This window comes from Nymphaea colorata, chromosome 1, assembly GCF_008831285.2.
Source record: "Nymphaea colorata isolate Beijing-Zhang1983 chromosome 1, ASM883128v2, whole genome shotgun sequence".
NCBI lineage: Eukaryota > Viridiplantae > Streptophyta > Magnoliopsida > Nymphaeales > Nymphaeaceae > Nymphaea > Nymphaea colorata.
Genome location: NC_045138.2, coordinates 9698009 through 9719480, shown reverse-complemented (window position 1 = coordinate 9719480; position 21472 = coordinate 9698009). Strand labels below are relative to the sequence as shown.

At 39.2% G+C, this 21472-nt stretch overlaps 1 protein-coding gene across 7 annotated transcripts in view; it reads right to left on the bottom strand.

The window, feature by feature from the left end:
• Positions 1–17742, bottom strand: part of LOC116246399 (uncharacterized) — a 41109-nt gene extending 23367 nt beyond the window's left edge. For 2 of the 7 annotated variants that reach the window (XM_031618267.2, XM_031618261.2), the window contains exons 1-9: positions 17426–17585; positions 16687–16783; positions 16436–16517; positions 11467–11614; positions 11169–11295; positions 10209–10983; positions 9860–10040; positions 5858–5959; positions 5481–5780 (exon numbers count right to left, since the gene is read on the bottom strand). In XM_031618267.2, the coding sequence (XP_031474127.1) occupies positions 5481–5780; positions 5858–5959; positions 9860–10040; positions 10209–10983; positions 11169–11295; positions 11467–11614; positions 16436–16517; positions 16687–16729 (1758 nt within the window). In that variant the 5' untranslated portion in view covers positions 16730–16783; positions 17426–17585. The other 5 variants (XM_031618265.2, XM_031618262.2, XM_031618264.2 and 2 more) reach the window with 5 other exon arrangements.
• Positions 17743–21472: the final 3730 nt, after the last annotated feature.

Here is a 21472-nt window from a genome sequence, read left to right as displayed (position 1 = left end):
TTCTGATGTATGGGGGCCAGCCCCTATTGATTCCATGTCTGGGTCAAGATATTATGTCTTATTCATTGACTCTTACTCACGTTTCACCTGGATTTACTTCATGAAACACAAATCAGAAGTACCTCACATATTTCAAAACTTCTATGCCATGATTCAAACTAAATTTTCATCCAATGTGGTGCATTTTCAATGTGATGGAGGGGGAGAATATTCCTCGCTTGATTTTATTGAATTTCTACGTGAAAAAGGGATAACTAGACAAATTTCTTGCCCTTACACACCACAACAAAATGGTGTAGTTGAGCGGAAACATCGACATATAGTTGAAAGCGCCATGAGCATGATGCATGATACTAATGTGCCCATTTCCTTGTGGACTGAAGCCTTCCATACTGCTGTATACATAATAAATTGTTTGCCTATGACACTCTTGATGTCTAAATCGCCATATTTTACACTCTTAGGCAAACAACCTGATTACAAGAACTTGAAGGTTTTTTGTTGTGTATGCTATGTTCACGTTGATGCTGCCTTGAGGAACAAGTTTCAAGACAAAGCTATTCAATGTAGATTCGTTGGATATGCTGATGAATATAAAGGTTTTCGATGCTATGATCCAACAACTAAACGTATCAAAACTTCAAGAAATGTCATTTTTGATGAACATAGTTTTGATAATACAAATGAAATGCCTATGACCATTGAATCTTATGATCCCTGGACCAGTACACAGTTATTCAATGCAGATCCTGTTATAGAAAATGATGTGCCTCAAAGTGAAGATTCAGAGAGAGCAATACAACCGTCGGATATGGCTCAAAGTGAAAATCAAGAAGATCCAACACAGTCATCAAGTCATCACGAAAACAATAATGAAGAACAGAGCAACGATGCACATCGATATTCGGGTCTTATCTACAGTCGACGACTAAGGGACATAGATGCTCACAGTGAAGAAGACAACATGCCCCACCTTAGAAGATCCCAACGCATTCGTCATCCCATTTACAGGTGGGTTAGCTATGATTCTTTATCACTTGATTTTCAGTTATTCATGGCAAAAGTTGGCAAGGAGGAAGAACCTACTTCATTTGATCAAGCATCAAAATCACATCATTGGAGAAAGGCTATGAAAGAAGAAATGGATGCCTTGCATGAATGTGGAACATGGGAGATCGTTCCAAGGCCACACGAAAAGAACGTAGTGGGCTCCAAATGGGTATACAAAATTAAATACAAACCTGACGGCAGCATAGAAAGACACAAAGCAAGGTTAGTAGCAAAAGGGTTTACACAACAATATGGAGAAGATTATGATGAGACATTAAGCCCTGTGATCAAAATGGGAACAATTCGCGTGATTATATCATTGGCAGTTGAATATGGATGGAGACTACATCAAATGGACGTGAAGAATGCTTTTCTTCATGGTGATTTAAGGGAGGAAGTATATATGGAACAACCTCCAGGATACACGAAAGGAGACTCTCATGCATGGGTTTGCAAACTAAGAAAATCTATTTATGGACTTAAACAGGCCTCACGTTCGTGGTTTGACAGTTTCTCTTGCAAGATTCAAGAATGTGGTTTTCGGAGATGTCCTCTAGATCACTCTCTTTTCATTTATCGAAAGGAAAACATATTTACTTTACTTCTTATATATGTTGATGATATTGTTATCACAGGCAATTCAGAAAAACACATAGAAGAAGCTAAAGTTTTGATGATGCAAAACTTCAAAATGAAAGAGCTTGGTGATTTACGATTCTTTCTTGGAGTGGAGATTGATAGGCACAATAATCGCCTCACATTGACACAACAGAAATACACGTTGGATCTGTTGAAAAAGTCAGGTATGTCTGATTGTAAGCCTGTTGGAACTCCTAGTGTTCTAAATCAAAGACTAAGTGCTCAAGATGGGGAGTTATATGAAGATCCTACGCAATATCGAAGTATTGTTGGGGCACTTCAATATCTTACACTTACTAGACCAGATATTATATATGCCGTGAATCAAGTATCCCAATTTATGCATGCACCTAGAGATACTCACATGGATGCTGTCAAAAGAATATTAAGATATCTTAAAGGGACAGCAGGAGATGACTTAGTTTATGGTAAGAGTGAAAATATAACTACTGGACATCAACTTATGACATTCACAGATGCAGATTGGGCTGGAGATCCAGATCAAAGAAAGTCCATTTCTGGTTTTTGTATTTTCATTGGACGTAATCTTGTGTCTTGGAGTTGTCGAAAGCAAAAGGCAGTAGCAAGATCCAGCACTGAAGCTGAATACAGATGCATGGCTGCAGGTACTGCTGAAGTTACATGGGTTAGACATTTGCTAGAAGACATTGGAGAAAAGATTAAAACATCAATGTTAATGTGCGATAATCAAAGCGCTATTAACTTTGCCTTTAATCCCGTACAACATGGTCGAACAAAGCACATTGAGATTGATCAACACTTTGTTAGACAAAAGGTGGAAGACAAGGAGATTCAGCCTATTTATGTTCGTACAGATGAACAAGTTGCAGACTTATTTACAAAAGGATTAACAAAGGAACGATTCTGGTTTCTAAAAGGCAAGTTGTACATGGTGCAAAACCATGCACAACTTGAGGGAGGGTGTTAAAATATAAATCCTTCACCAGCACGTTGAAGAGGAGTCTCTTAGGATTCCACCTCCTTGTAGAATGTGTTAAAATATTTAATGTCCTTGTAACATGTGAAGAGTCTCCTAGGATTCTATGTTGTAGTTAATATCCTTGTAATATGTGAAGTCTCTTAGGTTTCTATGATGTAATTAATGTCCTTGGAGCTTGTGAAATCTCCTAGGATTCTACGATTGGAGACTCTTAGAATTCTGGAAATGGGATTATAAATAGAGGCCGTGCAAACCATTTTGGCAACGGCTTCTTCTCCTCAGTTTCTTCTTGTTTTCATTCTCTCTCTCCCTCTCTCTCTCTCTCTCTCTCTCTATCTCTATCTTCCTGCGTGAGTGCTGTTTTCGGGTTATAGATATTGGTGCTACATTTCTATCATTTACTTCACGGTTAACATACTTTGGAGGTGCTGGAGTAGTCTCATCGATGTGCCCATACAGTCTATGGCTCTTAATAAATGGGACAATTTGACGTTTCCAAGTCAAATAATTACTATGGTTCAGTTTTTTAGAGATGAGTTGTGAGAGAAAACTAGAAGATAGAAGAGAGGGAGCCGGCTGGTCCATGATTGAAAGAGAGGATTAGAGTGGGCAGAATTTTAAAGGTCACGACAGAAATTAGGGCAAATCGAGTGATTTAGGGCAAAAAACAGAATTTAGGGCAACAGAAATTAGGGCAAATCGTGGGATTAAGGGCAGAAACAGAGTTTGGGGATAACCACGGCAGAAAATAAGATTTAGGGCAGAATACTCCAAGCACGGCAGAAAATAAGATTTAGGGCAGAATACTCCAAGCTGAAATCACTCACCGGAGGACAATGTAACCTGGCTTTGATACCATGTGAGAATCTTCACTAAAACACCACCGAATCAGTCTCTCCGTCTGAAAATAAGGAGGACGGAGAATAGAGAATAGAAGAAAGCAATGAAGGTAAGAGAACCGTCGGCCAATACAGCCACACGATACTTGATCTCTATTATTAAAACATAAACCTAATTAGGTTACAACAAAAAGAGGAATAAAACATCAAGTAATTACAAGAGATGCCACCACTTAGGCGTGAAAACATAAAAACAAAGTGGATCGGGTCTGAACAGACCCAATCCAGACCCGATCCCCTTACACTTATACGTACAGACTGAACACCAATGCAAGGTTGCAAAGATGGATGGGGAGCAAGCTTGGGACATGTAAGGTGCCCAAGGTAGGGATCTGGGTTTAACATGGCTGGGTGATGCAGCCCCACCTTGGCCTGCATCCATTTCATCACCCCTTAGCTCGGCCACCATCGACCACACCCGGCAAGCACCAGACAATGCTTTCAGGAAGGTTATCTGATAGAGACATCAGCAAAGGGTCAACCCCTTCATGTACCCCTTCTTCCTTCTACTATCTCCAGCACTTGTCTCAGCCTCATAAGGAGGCTAAGTCCACAACATAGGCCTCAACAGTAGCCGTATTCTCAACTGGTGCACTACTATACAGCCAGGCCACAGCTGAGACCCTACGGCCGGTCTCGCTTGCCCCCAGAGGTTGCAGCACAAGAGCTCAGCCTAAAACCGAATAGTTACCTAGGCCGAGCCACCTCGAGCCCTACAAGAGACCAATAATCAGCCACATTCGATAGCACACCTTTGGCTGAGCCGCATGTGCACGAGGAGGGGTCAGTCTTACTTTAGAGCATGGTGGCACACTCTTCTACATGCTAGACACACACCTACACCCGCACGGACTGCCACTTCAGCAGGAGGCCCCACTTGTGCCTAATAATTGTCAAACACCTAGGAGCCGCCTCAAAGGAGTGGGCCCTACTCAACACCAACTAGAGCGCAATCTCATTTGTGCCCCCCCCCCAATTTCCGAAAAGCCCCTAAAAAGGAGCTGCACATCTCAAATCAGCCAATGCAAGGGCCAAATCTAGCTTTTTTCTAGGTGTCACATCACTCTAGCCACTAAGGATGCCTTACTCGAATTTGCTTCATTTTATTGGTGGTTTCTTCCTTGTGTTGTGCGTCCCTCTCTATAAAAGGGGTTGAACCTTGTCATTTCTCATTATGCAAAAAAAAAACAAAAAAAATAAGTTTTTGGTGCCTCCCCCTCTCCTCTCTTTCTCTCGCCGTCCTCTTCGAGACCGGCTCCACGCTACGCCACCCCTCTCCCACTTTATCACAATTCCACTGACAGCCAACCAGTCCAACTGACTTGTGTTCGCCAGGCAAGCTAACCCCTAGCCAGTAGGCTAGAAAATGCAACATTAGGTGAGGGAGGTCATTACATAGTACTACCTTTTGAAAGTTACGTCCTTTTGAATGTTAAATCGGATCTAGGTCTAAAAGGCATTGGGATCTGTCAAATTGGGATTCACATAAACTTTGGACCAGGTCATTATAGGCGTTAAGGGTAATGTTTAAAACTCAGATGTAACGCTACGAGGATACCATTCCTTAAGGGAGAGCAAATTATAAAACATCAAATATGGGTAGTTACTTAGCAATAGCCTTATAAGAAAGATTTTGAGAGATGGCCATATATGCTTGATTCTTATATTAATTTATGTCTTGATTTATTACCAGACTTTCTAGGTATGAAACTGAATCTTGCTATGACGCTGGTTAGCATCACGCGCTTTGATCACTTTTGGTCAGATTATACAATGAAAACAATAGCTTCTGACTTTATAGACAAAAAAAAGCTGGGGAAAACATCCACCATATGAAATGAATAAAACACATGCCCACATGATAAATGTCAATGCAACAATGAAGCAGTAGATACCCAATTTGCAACAACATACAAAATATTAGAACTAACCTCATTGCTTATTTGCCCAGCTCGTGTTCTGACGCGCTTAGACCTAATCATTATGTCATCACAGGTCCACTCTAAACTATAGTCTGACCCCCATTTATCGAGGTCCCATATGTATATTTGTGTTCCAGTCCCATTCTTCCCAAAAAGTGCAGACTTCTCCCCAATAAAATACTCATTGAATGGTGAAAACTCCTTAATAGACTTTAAATGAGCAGTGGCTTCTGCTTCTGTCTGGATGTTGGTATCTATGTCCATGAAGTTACCTTGCCTTGCATAACTGACAATAGGAATCTCAAAATCCTGTAGTAGCAAACCTTTGTGTCACCAAATCTTGAAAACAAACGAACTCAAAATTTAGAAAGGCCATGAATGCATACATTTTTATCTTCATTGAAAGCTTGTGAGAGCAAGGCTAGTGATCTTGAGTTTGATGCTTGGCTAATGACAAGGGCATTTCTTCCTAGTCTCATTGCTCCAGTCTGTTGACAGAACATTACAAATTAAGAACAAAGTGAAAGACTTCACATGGTAAGTCATATGACTCAGCAAATTTCCTGTAGAGACAGCAAAAAATAAAAAAAACAAACAAAAAACAAAAAAACTTGCATAAGGATCTAAAGCATGAAGATACTATACAAGTACACAGGAGGGAAGTTCTATTCAGCATCTCTTAATATCTGAGTAACATGGATGAGTGCACACAGAGACATGGGAGGAAGTGAAAACCTGGTGAGACTGGGGAGCAATTTCAAAAAGTTTGATTGTAAGACAAAGCCCAGAATTGATAAATATGAGAATTTATTTGCACTATTCCCAGTATACATACTTAACAGTTGTCTGCACCGCATAAGCAGAGAGTAGTGCATGGGCCTAGGCAACATCAGGTGCTCTTAAAAGAAAAAACAAAGAGAGAGGTCAGGTTTCCAAGATCTCTCACATATACAACATATATAGAGTCAGAGAATGGTGATTTGTAGCTATCCAAAGCTAGCCAGCTCATTCACGAGGGTCATTTGGACTGTTGTGATGGACGATTGAGAAAAAAACAAGGAAAAAAAAGCATGAACTATTATTAGATGATGAAAATGTTCATTCCCTTTTTCTCCTTGTTTGCCTCTTAATTGTCAATCACAATGGATCAGGCGGTCATTGTGAGCGAATTGGGTGACTAAGGATAAACAGAATCACTATTTTTCAAAATATGTGTGCACACAAATACAACGTAATCAAAATACAGTTTTAGGGCTTTGAATGGTGATTCTTTTCTTCAATAATAAACGAAAAGTTTGTTTTCCTTGAGAAAATCTCTCAAGCACAGAAAATTTTAACATAAAAAAATGTGAACATTATATGTTTTTCCTAAGTTTCTTTAAAAAATCATCATAATCCAAAAGACTTAATATTCAAAAAAAAATCTCTCCAAAGAAAAAGGGAAAAATCTGATACTCTCGGGTATTTATGACAAAATTGTTTTGTCAAGAAAATCTCAAAAATCATATGAAAAACAAAAAAAACATAAAATAAATGAAAAACTAATAAGACATAAAAAATGTCTAGTTAAAAATTTAAAATTATAAAATGGTAAGGTAAAGTAATAAGCAATATTAATATACAACATCTAAGAGATCAAGTTAAATCATTGTCAAAAATATTCGGAAAATATTGGCAAGGTTTTTCTCAGGTGTTTTTGGCAAAGTTTTCTTCAAGAAAATTTCAGGAAAAATCTCGGCAGATTTAATTCATTTGAAACAATAAAAAACCTTAAAAATTATTAAAAAATAAAAAACAACAAAATCGTCAAAATTTTGCAAGAAATTCACGAGATATTCATGAGAGTTTCAAAATCTCCCAAAATTTTCCTGATATTTTCATTTTACTTGTTTTTCTCATATCATGAGATTTTCGAAAATCTAGATCTATGGCAATGCGTTAAATACGTAAAAAAGAAACAAAAGTTGAGAAAAAAACAAAAAAAAAATGATAAAATCATGACAAAAATGTTATAAATTGATTTTTAATATTTTTTAAAAATATTGTGCATTTTTCCTTATTTTCACTTTTCTTTCATATTGTGATATTTTCAAAAATATTGTGATATCTATGGTTACGATATAATATATATATATATATATATATATATATATATATATATATAGATAGATAGATAGATATATAGATATATATATATACACACACACACAATCAGAACTTTTTTCGTAAACAAAAGAAAAGGAAGGCAAAGGAAACCTAGAAAAACGAAGAACCAATTCATTTCTTTGTTGATCAGCATCAAACATAATCATAAATTTATATACTAAAAGTAATAGTAATAGTAAAGTTAAATGAATATATAATGTCATAGTAAAGCAAATAAACGTACTTGATAATCGTGATATTTCCAAAACACACCAAAATGAGTTTATCACATTTTTTCATGTGCATCCCCTTTTTTAAAAGATACTTTTATATATTTATTTCTTTGAGATTTCATTAACATTATTAGCTATTTTGAATTATGTTAATATTTTGTACAGAAAATTAGCAGAAATCCTAACTTTTCATTTTTTATAAATTTCTTGAACTCCTTACTTGATCATTGTGATATTTCCAAAACACACCAAAATGAGTTTATCACATTTTTTCATGTGTATCCCCTTTTTTAAAAGATACTTTTATATATTTTATTTCTTTGAGATTTCATTAACATTATTAGCTATTTTGAATTATGTTAATATTTTGTAAAAAAAATTAGCAGAAATCCTAACTTTTCATTTTTTATAAATTTCTTGAACTCCTTAGATTTCCAAGAGAAATAAACTTCTTCATTAATTCCCAAGGAAAACCTCACCAATATTTGTGACAAAGATATATATAAACATATATATATAATATATATATACACACACATACACACACACTGCCCTCAAAGATGTCCATTTACTGAACCATCCAACACTTTTTCTTTTGGGATATAAATATAACTGCACAATTGGATTCAGAGAGGGGATTGGATAGCCTGAAATGTTTAAACTGGTGTTTAATATTTAAAGACAAATAGTTGGAGCTCACAGCTCCCACTGAAGATATGGAAGAACCATACAAATACCCAATAAAAATGAGAAATTTAACCTTGATGGCAACCTCGATGAGTGACAAATTTAATGCAAAACAATGTATCTCTGAAAATTTCACTTGGCTATCAAATGGCCCCAGAATGCCTAACGCTATAAGGAAAATGATCATGTTTTTTTTTTTCAACATGTAAATTCAATTTATAAGCCGACAAAAAAGCCAGGCCAGTGATATTTAAAGCTTCATAAAATCCTACTAGAAAAGAAAAATGAATTCTGCACTTGCTTTTCAAGCTTGCATATGTAATCTATGTTTAATTGACTGGTTATGTTCTTGTGCATGCATAGTATTGTAATAACAAAAGCAAAGCATCATTGTAAAATTGCTTGTTTGATTCATCTGACGTAGGCGTCAAAGTCTAGTTTGAACTTGGATCATACATACGTAATGATGATCTGTAAAAATTAAAGAAAATTAAATTCATAATTCATACACAACCCACTGTGTACAACTACATAATCCGGACCAAAACAAGTTAGGCTATGAACCCCTTCAAACAGAATGGGTTGAAATTGGTTCCTACCCATATCCAAACCATCAAATACCTTGTCGGCTCTGTTTGATGGACCTCATAGGCTCATACCTTTCTTGGCAACCATGCCCAAGGATCTCTTTTCCTCTCTCTCTCATTGTGCCAAAGAGCTTTTTTCACTCCCTCCCTTCAAAGCCCTCTTTTCTGACTGAAATGAGGGCTTTGAAGCCCTCTTCTCCTTCCAAGAAAAGCAGGCGCTGCCTCTTTTCCACCAGAATAATGGCATTGAAGCTCCCCTTTTCTCCGACTAAGTCTTCTTGTTCTTTAGTTTTGTCACGGCAAAATTCATCGAAAAGGTGGTGACAGAACTCTGGCCACAGCTTTTCATGTGGATATGAGTTCCATACAAGAAATCCACACAAACCCCTTGACCTGAGATCCAAGGATTTCAGGCCAGACATCCATGGGCTTCAGAAATCAGATAGGACCTTGGATCTCATACCATATCTGAGGTTGGATTTGAAACCAGAAGCTATCAAACACTGCCTATAAGTCATGTCCGAAAATTACAGTAATGACATGGATACATTATGAAGAAGGGGAGTATGCATGTGACTTAGCTTTGCAAGTTTAGATAGGCCTCAACTAGACCAGGAGGGTCAGGCCCAACACTGACCAGCACATCACCAACTCAAGCTCTAGGAAAAAAATTTTGCTGATAAATGCCTTGAAAATGCATCAGTTAAATGTTAAACATTTAAGAAAGTTAACGTACCTTAAACCCTACACCATATCTTCCGATGTGATTTGCATCATTCTTCTGAGGTTCGTGGCCAAAAGAGACCATTCGCACAATCTCTTTGTGTGACATGCCACAACCATTATCAACAAATGACAGGACAGGAATATGCTTGCCTTCCCTCTTTGAATACATGGATTCAATGAAAATTTCCAATCTGGCCAGGAAAGGCAAAATTGCTTTAATATCTTGTTTAAGTAAGCTTGGACAGAGTGGCAACTGAAAATATACAGAACAGAATTTTTCCACATCAGGATAAACAAGAACATCATAACCTCAAATTGCAGCATCATAAAGCATCTAAAACACCAAGCCAATGATGGACCTTTTTGCATTAGCATCCCTGGCATTGTCAACAAGCTCAGCAATGGCACCAAAAATCCACCCTGAGTGGATCTGGCCAAGTGTTTTAAAGTAGCTAGGGTGGGTACGGACGTACGACTGAGACAAACTATTGGGCTGCCTTGTTATTGGATTAAATCCTTGATTCCTCTCTGTATATTCCACTGTGGGACTTGAAAAATCTGTCTGAGACGTGCTATGAGAACCATAATTTCTCATATGTAGCACAGGCAAAGGCCGTGATTGCTTCAGGAAAGCATTTGATTCCGTAAGATTACCATCAACCGCAAACTGCATGTAGCTGTTCTTTTTGTATTCAGAAGCCTTGATTTGATCTGGATCCTCTGCTACAAAGTGAGATTTCCAATCTCTTAGCGTTGGTTCCACTGCAGAAGATTGATGATGATGTTTGTCAGAAGACTCTCTTGTAGGAGATATCTGTGTTTCTTTGACAACCCTATGAGAACTTTCAGCTATTTCCTCCAAACAACATACAGGACTTGGGCACAAAATATTCTTCTCTTCAGCAGCTGAACTCAGAACCTCAGGATCATCCTCAATGCAATGAGAACCATGTAGAAGGCTATCTCTAAGAGATGTGTCGGAAACATCACAAGTTTGAACCAACCTTGCTGTTATGTTTAGGCTGTTGTCCACATCATGCCCCTTCATGGGCAATATAAACTTACTATTGGTGTGTGAATGGAGATTTCTAGAAGCAGGCACCTCTTCAAGTTTACAACGTTCCAAGTGATTACCTATATATAACAAGTGCCCAAACACAAAGTAGTTACTAATAAAAATCATGCAAACAATCCCACTGTTGGAAATACAGGCCAAGAAATAGATAATGTTTCTTATATAAGATGTCGCTAAATGCAATTTATCAAAAAGCTGAATAAGGATTCCACTTCAAAGTTGAGCAAGGGCATTGTTAAAGTACCACAAGTTTTACGTTCCAATTGAAAAGCAGAATTCCTCTTCCTATATGCAACCTCAACCTTATCTGTTTCTGGAACATGAGGAGGGAGGATGTAGAAATCATAAGCAGCTGGCTCCACAACAGCAACCTTTACAATTAAAGAGAAATCAGTTGATGACATTAAATAACACATTAGGGGTTAACTTATATCTCTAGTTTACTTGGTGAAACAGGCACCAAACAAAAAATTGCAGCATGAATACAAGCTTTCCATTTAACTATCAAGACCAGTAAACTGAAACTGAGTAGGTACAGGTACCTTCTTGTACTCAAAAAGAAAATGAAGAAATTTGGTCCACTCTATCGCTTGGTGTCCATTTTCAAAGTCTGACGTCATAACAAATTTGTCAGATGGTAGTGTTAACTTGTTAATAGAAGGCATGCTCATTATGGTCCAAGACCTTCTCCTGCATAAGCGTAAAATTGATGTTCAAATCATTTCAAATGGAAGAACCAACTTGAACACAAACTTTTTAAATAGGAAAAGAAAGAGAAGCTAGTTTCATGTGTTATTTAATGATGTCAGGTAGAAGCAACCAGAAGTTCTATAACGCATGCACGACAAGCTTACCAAAATGTGCCAGTTGCTGGATGGATACATATTCAAGGTTGGTGCCTAAAAAGCATCATAAAACATCACTAAAAGCATCATAAACCATGGCTATATGTGTGAGGCGTCAATCTGGTATACACTAGTAGTCACAGAGTTATTAAATAGGGGTTAAGACTTAAGGGTTGGGTTAGACATAGACCCAGTATGTAATAAACCCCACCCATATCGAGGTGTATATAAGTCAAAGGGGGTTAACCCTAAGAGGGGGGTATTTTTTAGAGTAATCACTCGAAGTTGGGCTTCTGGCAGCTGGGTCGCCTGAGTAGTGTGGCTGGCTAAGAGGCGCTGAGCCCTTAAGCAGCTAAGTTTTCCTCTTGTTAGCTGAGAAGCTAACAAACAGTATCAGAGCCAAATTGGTGACAGGGTAACGTCGCGTCAGGTCATGGCTGCGGTAGAAGCTCATCGCACACGAAAGGAAGAAGCAGTCGATGCCATGAACCGCCGATTGCAGACGGTCGAACGACAGAATCAAGAGGCAGATGAAAGGATGCAGGCCTTCATGGCAGACCAGCCATCACTGGCGACCAAGATGAAGGAGATCCTCCAGCAAGGTAGGTTCTCTATCTCCCCTAGCACAAGGAGAACTGAGACAGGAGCAAGAAACGGCAGACAGCCCTCCAACCCTCCGGGGAATGGGGACAACCAATCCATTGGTGTCCACCAGCGGAAGGGAATGGTGACACCAAATTTGTAAGAGAAGACCCCTCAAGCTGGATCTTCAAATCAGAACAGTTCTTCGAATGTCAAAGAACTGCTGAACCTCATAAGGTGAGTCACGCAACAGTACATTTCGAGAGACTAGCGATTCGATGGTACCGTTGGTTACCGTCGCAGCAAGGGAAGCCCAACTGGGAAGGATTAGTGGAGGCCATGAAAGCACGGTTGACCCTTCCTCCTATCTTGACTATAATGTTGAACTCTCCAAGATCAGACAGAAGGGATCAGTTGTCGACTACCACAAGAGGTTTGAGAAACTCAGCAATATGGTAAGGGGTTGGCCCATCTCAGCCCTATCGAAGGGCTCAGGGAGGAGATACGGATTGAAGTTCAGGCAGCAAACCATGCAGCCTGACAAAGTGCTTCGAGCTTGCGAGGGTGGTGGAGGAGAAGAGAAGAGCAAACGTTAGGGCATTTCAGGCAAAGGGTGGAGCAGAGACACCCATAACCAAGGAATGGCGATATCGGCAGAGGATGCCTACCCAAAACCGGCAAGCAACAGGAGAGGAAGAGGTGTGTGCTTCCATTGCGACCAACCCTGGTCTCCTGGTCACGCGCATTTCAAACTCCACATGTATTTGGTGTAGGAAGAGGAAGAAAGTCTAGATGACAGCAACGAAACACAGGAGCCGATGAAGCATGGGGTCAAAGAAGCGAGTGAGATACCTTTAAAGATCTCGCTACATGCGTCAACAGGAGATGAAGTGCCCCAGCTGAGAATGGATGAGAGGGAAACAAGTGAGTATTATGGTGGACACAGGTTCCACTCACAATTTCATTATGAGAAATCAGCGAAATCCTTGAGGTGTGAGATCGAAAATCAACCAACGTTTGACGTGGTAGTAGGTGGAAGCGTCCTCAAATGTCGCGGCAAATGTGAACAGGAGGTCTTGGACATACAAGGCCGACAAGTCCTAATAGAACTGTATATGCTGGCCATGGCAGCAGCCGATTTGGTCCTTGGGATCCAATGGCTGAGGGGCTTGGGAGAGATCAATTGGGATTTCGTGGGAATGAAGATGCACTTCAGCCCACGGAAGAACGAGTGTTTCAAGCCAAAAGCAGCACCTCGCAAGCTCCACACAAGAACGACACCTTTTTGAGCTATGTCACATACGGGTACAGGTGCCGGTGCGGGTACGAACCATTTTAAAAAAACTTGGGTGCGGGGGTACGTCCATATCCGTATACATATCAAAATAAAAAACATATATCAACATAAACAAATGAGCAACATAGAAAATATATATCAACGGATCTTGCAGCAGTGTTTTTAAGAAACTTATGAAAAACTTTAAACATATGGACTACCGAGCAGCCCCCTAGAAAGTCAAATATAAACATTTGTTGAATTTTCATGTAGGAAAACAAAAATACTAGTAAGAACAATAATAAAAAGAAAAAATAGTTCATGCAGGAAGGTCGTTGAAGGTTGCTGGAGGACGCCGGAAGTTGGTGGACGTCGCCCACAATTTTGTCGAGGCTCTAAGATTTTGAAAGGAAACAAGAAAACAAAAATAAAAACCTAAGTTTTGGACGAAAATGAAGTAACATTGACCGAGTCTGCTTTTGGACAGATACGGTCCTGAGTACATTGACCATACCCGGTACCTGAACCACACCCGACTGGTACGGGTACTCCACCAAAATTAAGGTACCCATGTTACATAGCTTTTGAGGTTGTTTACAGCAAACAGCCACCAAGCGTTAGGCATTACCAGCCAACGTTTGCTAGGGAGGAGGCAGTCGACATCCAGTTCAAGTGCAGGGATGTCATCCTCAAGGACATCAAGCAGCATTTAGTAGCAGCCAGAAACAGAATGGTGATCCAGTATAATCGATGACATTGAGACCAACAGTTCAGGAGGGAAAATGGGTCTGTCTGCAACGGCAACCTCACTGGCTCTGTCACACGGGTACTCCTCCTAAGGAGGAGTACCCGTATGGTACGGGTAAGACACGGGTACGGGTACGGGTACGGCCCTGGGTACGGCAGGGTACTGCATTGACCGTACCGGGTGTGGTCAACGCACCCAAGGTCATTTTTGACCTTTTTTAGACTCGGTCAAAGTTGACTGAGCCCAAATTTGTCAGATTTTAATGTTAATGATTTTTACATTTTCACTTTTTAAACCATTTTAACGTTAAAATTTTCGAAACCCTCATTTTAATGTCCCACTTCCCTCTTTTTTCTTCATTCTTGCTTAGTAGTGTTGGGATTTGTTTTTTGCTTCGCTAGCTCCTTTATCTTGTTATGTAAAAGTTTATGTTGTTCCTTTGTTTGTGCTTATGCTTCTTTAAACGCGTGATTTTCTTCGGCCTCAGTTGAACAGTAAATTTGCGACTGAGGAGAATGAGAATAAAAAATGGTAAGTTTTGGATTATGATTTATGAATATGTTATTTTGTTTGTACTTTTTTTATATATATATGCGAATATGTTATTCTGTTTGAAATTTTTTGACATATATATGTATGTGCATGTGTGTGTACGGCCGTACCCCCATACCCAAGTTTTTTAAAAATGGTCCGTACCCGTACCCGCACCGGCACCCGTACCCGCACCCGTACCCGTACCTATGTGACATAGCTCACTGGTCCATCAAGGCCCATTGAGTTCTCAGAAATTAGGAACAAAATTCATCGGCCCCTAGCAGATCGAGAGAAAGATAGGGACCTTCGTGTACGGATTCTACTTCAGGGAAGCCTAATTCACCCTGTCTTTCACGTCTCCAAGCTCAAGAGTTGTCACCGCCCCCCTGCGAAGAAGAAACAGTTGTGCCCACCCTGACAGAACCCCCCGTCTATCACACCATACAGGTGATTGGGGCGTAAGGAGACCAATGTAGGCACCAGACTACAAACGGAATGGCTGGTGGAATGGTCCAATCATGACCAACTACCAACCACATGGGAGCTAGTTGAAGAGATACAAAGATGTTTCCCAAAGTTTGCACCTTGAGGACAAGGTGCTGTTAAGGGGGAGCATATTGTGAGGCATCAATTGGGTATACGGTAGTACTCACAGAGTTATTAAATATAAGAGTTGGGAGTAGCGGGTCAAAGATAGACCCAGCATGTAATAAACCCAACCCATATCGAGGTGTATATAAGTCGAAGGGGGTTAACCCTAAGAGGGGGTATTTTTAGAGTAATAATTGGAAGCTGGGTTCTGGCGGCTGGGTCGCATGAGTAGTGTGGCTGGCTAAGAGGCACTGAGCCCTTAAGCAGCCAAGTTTTCCTCTTGTTTGCCGAGAAGCTAACAATATGATAATACCATAGCCAGTGCTTCTTGACAAGGTGCTTTTAGTGACGGTTTTTAGTTATTGTGTCATGGCAACATTCAGCAGTTTACAGCCATGTGGTTGTTTTTTTATTTGGTGTCGCTAAAAATTATTGCAAAAGGTACATTTCGTTGCTAAAAATTTTAACAAAGTGTCATCACCAATGCACCATTTATGATGGTTTTTAGCAACACAAAATTAAAAAAAAAAAAAAAACAACCATCCAGCCATGAAGGTAGTCATTAGTCAGTTGTTTTCCTCTCTCTCTCTCTCTCTCTCTCTCTCTCTCTCTCTCTCTCTCTCTCGCTCCATATATATATACTGACTACTAAGATACTTTGTCAGTAATGCACTTGAGCATAGTAAATCACAGTAGACTAAGCGCAGTCTAGCAAACCAGAGTATACTTGGAACTTTTAGACAAAGAAGGGAACAAATAACTGCTTGCTGTTTCTGGCAAGTAAAACTTCAGCCAGTGAAGCATGAAATTTTGATCACAATAAAGGCACCAGCGCACGTCACACTCAGGTAATCGTTAACACAATGCCATGTTTCTGATTCAAAGGGAAAAAACAAGAGACAGTACAAAAAGTTAGAGGTAAAGGTTGCACTTACATATCGAAGCCCCGGTTATAGCAGTTCACCCGTGATATCGGTTTCCCGTCCTTGCACAGCATCACACGTTGAGGAGTCGCATCTAGAATCCAATTTTCGAACAAAACGCTCTAAGTTACTAATGGGAAGATTAACTACTAACAATGTTCTAGTAGCCCACTAGAAATTCCCACTGGGAGAAAAACTACGTTAAGACGGAACAAACGAGCAAACCCAAGAAGGCTATTCTTCAGAATAATCAATGCCTTTACCTTCTGCAGGGGGAGGGGGTTCGTTTAAATTGAAGTTTCCCATCTTGTTATTTGCTTAAACAATAGCGAACAACGTCAACTGTCCAGGAAGAAAGATCTGAGGAGACCGAAACAACCAAAAAGGAATATGAATCTTGCATTTGGTTTGGCCCAAAACTTAAACTGAAATAGAAGCATTATCCCTGTGCGTGTGAGTGTGCGCGTGGAAAAGAAAATAATTAAAAAAAAAAAGTAGGAAGAAAAATAATGAGAAAAGGAAATCCGGGAAAAGAAGTGTCGAAGACGATGTGGAGGCTGCATTACATGAGTAAGCGACCCCTTAAGACACGATCACTGCATTGCAGTTGGTGAAAAAAAAAAAGGAGGAGAATAAGCAGACGAAGTGGAGGGAACAACAGACCACAGCATGAAGACTCTCGAAAGCACTACCAGGCAGAAAGATTGAGCAAACGGAAACAACCAGAAAAGAAGATGAACCTTACATTTGGTACATTATTCCAGAAACTTACACTGTCAATAGACTTCTTCTCTACAGAAACAGACCACACCATGAAGACCCTCGAAACGACACGACCAAGAAAAAGGGCTTGAGGAAACAGAAACAACCCAAAAGTTTGATTTGGCCCAAAGCATAAACTGCCAATATAGGCCTTCTCTATGTGCGTGTGAGCGTGCGCGTGCAAAAAAAAAAAGCAGGAAGGAGAGAAAGAAAATGAGGAAAAGGACGAGACAGTCAAACCAGGCGGAGGCTGGACTACAGGAATAGGCGGCACCTTGAGAGTCGAGACACGAATTGCAGTTGGTGAAAGAAAGCGGAGAAGAGGAAGAAGAAGAAGAAGCGGAGGGAAAAAGAAAACGGATACGAAATGCAGGAGGCCAAGGGGCGGGAGGGACGACGGTCATACCCACGTCCGCTTACGTATCCCACTTTTTTCTAATTCAAATGTCAGAATGCAGTTAGTCCGCGAGTTCTTTGCCGCTTACTGACCGACGATGAGTACGGCCGAGTGACCTGAGTAACATGCCGACGAAAGTTGTCAAAACCAGGTCTTCATCACCGGAAAATATTGGACTCTGGGTCGATTCGTGTAGTCTCGTACTCACTCATGTGGCCTTATATTTATACTAATTGAAATGCTTAAAATTATTTTTAAAAATAAAATTAATTCGGTAACCACCTGCATTTAATGATAGGACAGAAGGCGATACGATATGCATCGACCGATAGGAGCCGATATTGGCAACAGCCAAAATAGGAAACTATACCATATTGGTTTCTATGTTTTCCAAAGTTCATTTGCCTTTTAGATAAAGTTCATTTGGGTTGTAGTCATCATGAATGCTCCATAATATTAAGTTCTTATATCCTGTACATAAACGAACGAATATGAGCAATATTTATTCTCATGAAGTTGTTTCTTAAGAAGAAGCTTGTTTTCTTAAGTCAAATAATTCAAAAACATTATCGTTCTGTTTTATCCAGAATTTAATTTTTGGATCTGAAAATAACATTTAAAATTACATAGCATTTCTTTAGAACTATGTGTGGTTTGTTAATATGTGTTGTGCAAAAGTATTTCAGAAACAGAATTCATTTTATCAAATGTCTTGGGGTTGGTGTAGTTTGGGGTGGGGCTGGTAGGCAGCAGTTTCCATCTTGGCTATCAATTTAGTGTACTAGCATTCCAAAGCACTTAAAGCAGACCCTACATCTTATGAGATCAAAGGGTGGGTGGAAACCTCCTCACTCTACTGTGCATTGGGTCTCCCATTCTCACCCAAAAATGTTTTTCATCAATGAAAGGCATGGCCACTAGTTAGACAGCTTGAGTCTATCTGCAAAGATATGTAAAAGTAGTGTACCTAAGCACATGCAATTTTACTAGATTGAAGCTTTTGCTCTTTCTAAAGAGGAAAGCTTCAATTGCTCTTAAACCAACCACAGGCAACTTAGCACTAGGAAATTCTTTACTTTCACACACACACACATATAATATATATCAAATTTCATGTCATGGACATAAAAAAGGGAAACAAAACAAAAAGAAAAATAATTTAAATCATGCGAATCGATTTTCACATGCTAAATGACACTTAACAACATTACATGTCAAACCACATAATCAGCCCAAGTAGTGTTCGGACGACATCCTTAAAGACTGACATTTTGTGAAAACCAAAAAATTGCAACAACATAATTTTTTTTAAAACTTTTAGTGACTAAACAGAACGATGCCTTCTACCGTTGTATGGAAAAACCATGCTTTCTATGGAAAATCTGCTGGGCTCTGCTACTCACAATACCGTTTTGTTGAAATTGGATAGAGTAAAACTAATTTAATGCTGTGGCCCAATGCCCCTAAACGTGAGGGATGACAGGGAAGACGCTTCCGTTTCAGCTTTATCCTATTCGGTGTCAGCTTTCCGTCACAATGCTACTAGAAAAAGTGTTAGTATTGCCCTTTTCATGTTTTCTGTCAACCTTATTGGGAACTTGGTCGACTATAGCAAGTTTTTGATACTGCTTGAACACCAAGTCACAATGGTAGAACCAAATGTCAAATCAGTTGTTCAATTACCTTCTAAACTTTCAACCACACGAGACAAAAAGAACAGTAAAATGTCGTCTCGCAATTATTGCACTCCAACCATTCGAATTTGAAGGCATCGCATGTCACATATATGTATGATTTTGACAAATCTTTTATTGATTTCGTTTACACATCAAATTCGAAGCGAAATTCAATTATAAAACTGCACCCTGAATTTAAATCCCATTAATATTAATCAGATCTAAGTTCCTTATCAGAATTAAGTAAAGAAAGATGAAATTGGATTAATGACAAACATTCCCACTTCATTAAACTCTTTAACTGAATCACAAACAAATTCTTCATGTCTACACCTGCCCAACACATAAGCTATAGTTAGGAACTCCAATGTCATGCTCAACCAACATCCCGTTTGGTACAAAAGCCGTAAATCACGCTTAAAATTACACACCCGAGTTATGGCATACTAGTTAATGTCCATAGTGATATGATTATATAAAAAATAATTTCGTAAGACATAAGCCGGTGGGGCCGATAGAGTGGAAGCCCTTTTTCTATCAGAGGATCAGATGTTATCTGACGTTCCAGCATACCACCGGTCCGTCCCCGGCTCTCGCACGCAATCCATATGGAAATCCTCTTCTGTAGTGATCAATGGAGGGCCTCTGTCGCATTGCATACCTTCTGTCTCTCCCAGTTCAACAACCTAGCTACGCGACTCGTTTCCCCGCCAGCTTCTCTCTCTTCGAAAGTATTATAATACAACAGCTTGAAGCCACATGAAATAAAAAAGGGCAGTGTTATAATCATAAATAGGTACCAGTAGCAACGCTAATTTGGGATGTACTTTAACGTTGATTGTCTTAGATCTTATGTCTGGATAGATTTTAGAACCACTAAAATCTTAGGGAGCGTTTCGGATGAGGCTTGCACAAATTTGGATTTCCCAAAAGCTGGTTTTGTTAAACACTGGTCTTTTAATAAGTTTTCAAAACCGGTTTTGCTTGTTTGGATGACTAAGGCAAAAACCAGCTTTTAACTTTTCAAAGCCTGGTTTTTGTTTGGATGAGAAAAACGAGTTTTTGAGAATACTTGTTTGAAAAAAAAAGTTTAGCTCATATATATATATATATATATATATATATAAACAAAAAAATATTCTCAAATGCAAATTTCGTTACCGACAGCCTTAACAAATTGGACATATGTCATGCTAAAAGTTGATTTGTGCACATTCTCAATATCATTTAGTGGGTTTGTATGTGTGTTTGTTAATTAAACGTATAATGTATTGTGTTTTACACGCATAAAGCCACACACGAGTCCTTATTGGGATATAAGATTGCACATAAAGCACTCAAAGACATGAATTGAGGCATAATATGGCTATTTGTTGTTTTTTCTTTCTACTTGTTAACAGTCCTCTCCTGATCAAAACTGAGTTTTGGGTTTTTCATCTCCAAAACTGGGTCTTTAAGAAACCCCATTTTCTTGTGATCCAAATACCACCCAAACCTATTTTGGAGCAAAACCTGGTGTTACGGAAACAACCTTAATGTTGTTTTGCAACAAACATTCTTTGTATGTGTTTCATGAATGTACTTCAAAAATTGAACTAGATTCATAAAACATTATTTTTAATGTTTTATAAATCTGTCTCAATCTTTTTGTAAATTCTTAAAATACGGTCAATTCTTAAAATACGAATGTAATGTTCTTGCAGCCAAACGACACCTTAGGGTTTTAAAAAACTTTGTTTGATGGGTTCACTCGAGCTCCCACTCATCCTCTCTCTGCCTTCAAGTGATAAGAGGCAGTTGTGGGACACAACGAATTTTCCATAGATGAGGACGATGTATCCAAAAATCTGCCTGTATGCTTTTAGGTGGTTGGAGGAGAGTGACAAGCTATGAAGTTATCAAGTAGGAAAGGGCGACCAGTGTCGACCACGAGATGACGGCGAGCAGACCGAACAGGTCCTTTCGGCGACTTTCATCAAGATCTCTCTCTCTCTCTCTCTCTCTAGCCCATCATGGCCGAAGGTTTTCATTTTTTGGAAAACCCTCAGCCATGGCGGTCATTTTTTGGAAAACCCTCAGCCATGGCGGTTGGGGTTTTCCTATTTTTGGAAAACCCTCGATGGAGGTCGAGGAATTTTTTTTTTTTAATTCTTCTTTGTAACCCGCAACCACCTTAGTCAAAAAGTTTTTTTTCTTTTCCAGCGCCCCACCCCC